Source organism: Jatropha curcas, chromosome 5 (assembly GCF_041381405.1).
Source record: "Jatropha curcas cultivar XTBG-Jc1 chromosome 5, XTBG_Jcur_1.0, whole genome shotgun sequence".
NCBI classification, from domain to species: domain Eukaryota; kingdom Viridiplantae; phylum Streptophyta; class Magnoliopsida; order Malpighiales; family Euphorbiaceae; genus Jatropha; species Jatropha curcas.
The window spans coordinates 3,830,970-3,833,638 of record NC_143155.1 but is presented as its reverse complement, the minus strand read 5'-3'; the positions used below and the strand labels follow the sequence as shown (position 1 = coordinate 3,833,638).

The following is a 2,669-nucleotide window of genomic DNA, read 5'->3' as shown; positions in this document are numbered from 1 at the left end:
ATATTAATATTAATGTTATCAAATCCTTATAGAAAAAAACTACATCCATCAGTCCTCTACACCCAACCAAATCTCAACCATTCAACCTTTCTTCAATAAAGGGTGGACGGCTCTTCATGTTTTCATGGCTCTTCGGAGAGAAATTCTTATGTAAATAAAGTAATAACTACAGAGTGGAAAATTTTTATTTGCCAACCAACATGCTTTTAATTAATTAAGGAATACAGTTCTTTTAATTATCAGAATTTGTTAATGTAGCAATATGATGAAATTTAGCAATATATAGGTTTTTATATATGGAGGTCGTTTTTGCTACGAGGGAAGACGTTGATGGAAGCAAAAGGTTCGCGATTTGACTGCAGTTTGCAGGGTGAAATAACCTGTAACTGGATGGAAAAGATAAGAGACTATTTATTTTTTTTAAAAGCTAATTTCAAGACTAATTTTAGACCTCTGAAAATGACCTTACCTAAATTATAACTCATATTTATTTTTTATTACAGCATTGGTTGTTCTTAATTTTGAAATAACTATCGCCATCAGTATTACTAATACTTAATGAAGTACTTCAATAATATACCAACGCAAGTTTGCAAAAGTGGTGGAAAATGAAGATATAAAAGACAGATTTTTTTTTATTTAGTTCTCATAAGTGAGATATAAGTAAAACATTCCGCAATTATTTTTCAGCTAATAAGAAACATCACATCTTACTTAATGGCTGCAAAGCCCATGTCCAGAAAGGAAACTGTAACACAAGACCATTGCAGACTTATTGAAGACAAAAGGGAAAAAAGAAAAGGGTAGAATCACTGAAGATGAAGCAATTACAGTGACGATAATCAAGACCCAATCTTTTCTTCCTTGACCACAAAATTGAATCCATAGTAATTGCTTCCAACATAAACACCGTCATCTTTAATGTAAGTAATCTGTTTACCATTGGTAAGAGTGTCTCGCTGAGCATACGAAAAGGGAACGTCGCAAAATCCTTTGGTTGCAACCAGATCCACTTTCACCTTAGTCTTTGGAGGCACAACAACTTTCATGGTAGCAGATAATGTGTTGGTCTTTTTCTTTTCCTCACCCCATGCGTATTTTTTCCCGAACTCTAGTGAGAATTTACTGGATAGTCCAATATCTAGTACATCCGCAATGATTGGAATGCTGGCGGAGAATTCCATTTCAATACCGGTCTTCACTGACGTGCTAGTCTTATAAGTGCTCGTTCTACTGTCTTCATACTCCAGTAACAGAGTAGAATCTTTTATTTCAGTGTCCGACTTGTTATTCACTTCGTCGCTTGCTAAGAGTACGATCTGTTCGCCGTAGACCCTTACATCACCCAGATGGAAATCTACATCGTAAACTTTCCTTGAAACCAACGGCTCTTCCACATACAAATAGGCCTCTTTGTCTATGGTTGTGGCCCAGGATGCAGCAGCTGCACAATCTACTGTTCCTTCGTAATGGGTTCTACGGACAAATCTATCGTTGCCCAAGTTTTTGAGAGCGATGATATTGTCTTTGTCCCCTTCTGGCCCGAGTTTAACTGGCCAAAAAGATGTTGCTGAAGTAGCTGAAGTATCAGTCGAGATTGGATATATCCAATTTGGGGTGGCCTCCCAGAATTTGCCATTCTCATCGAGCTTCACCCGGATGCTTCCGTCGAAATTGTAGAAAATTTCGTTGGCAACTTTTGTAGAACCAATATCATCGCATCCAAATTCCATATGGTCGTCACCACCCTCACCACGGTAGCGTAGATATTTTTCATTGTCGCCCTTGAACACTACGTGTTTGGGCAATATTACCAATGAATCCCAGTTGATAACCGTGAAGAGATCGGCCCCATCTGATTCTTCGGTTGAATACCTTGCGATTAAGCAACCCCGGTAGTCATTGTCGGATCGATTAAACCATACGTTGTTTCCAAGCTGGACGTGCTGGAAACGGAATGTTTTGTCATCACCGGCCTGGATGGGCTTGAACAACGTGCATGACCAGTTGCATTGGTCTTCCTCCGCCTTGTCAGCGGCTGCGGCAATATAATCCGATCCTTCGCTGCTTCGCCTCCAATATTTGTTGCTGAAACAGCATCTTATGTGGATTAAGGCAGAGCTTGTTGTTGCCTTCTCCACTCTGAATTTTGAGAATGGGCTCACGATCTCTGTTCCATCGCATCTAATATATCTATACTGCGAGCTGCCTGATTCATCAATGTAGACCAAATAATTGTTAGCGAAGTTTGATTTAAAGACTGAATATCGAGGGATAAAGGGCGCCATTTTTCTCTCCACTCTTTCTTATTTGATACTGCGAACCTGCAGCTTTGTAAGCTCCTATTTATAAGTCTAGATAAGCAAATAAATTTTACACCAGAGGAAAGAGGAGATTTTTGTGGTCAGGAAGTTAAATTGCCCAAAAAAAAAAACTTGTGAAAAGAATATTGAAATGTCACATAATTAAAAATATCTTTACAAGGCAGGGCAGTGTTGTAATCTTAATAGTTTTTAATGATTTTTTTGTCTAGCTATTTTGTGGCAATCCAATTTTGACAACATAAGCACAGAAATGCAGGACATTTGTCCCAAACATAAACAACGAAAACAAGCCTTTTTGTGACAGTGTGTTCAGTTTGGTGACGCAAGTCATTATTATTATTATTA

At 38.1% G+C, this 2,669-nt stretch overlaps 1 protein-coding gene across 1 annotated transcript; it reads right to left on the bottom strand.

The window, feature by feature from the left end:
- Positions 1-609: 609 nt before the first annotated feature.
- On the bottom strand, positions 610-2,334 carry LOC105628968 (uncharacterized). Its single transcript, XM_012210474.3, has one exon. It carries the CDS (start codon positions 2,286-2,288, stop codon positions 843-845), a length of 1,446 nt encoding a protein of 481 aa, XP_012065864.1. The 5' UTR covers positions 2,289-2,334; the 3' UTR covers positions 610-842.
- Positions 2,335-2,669: the final 335 nt, after the last annotated feature.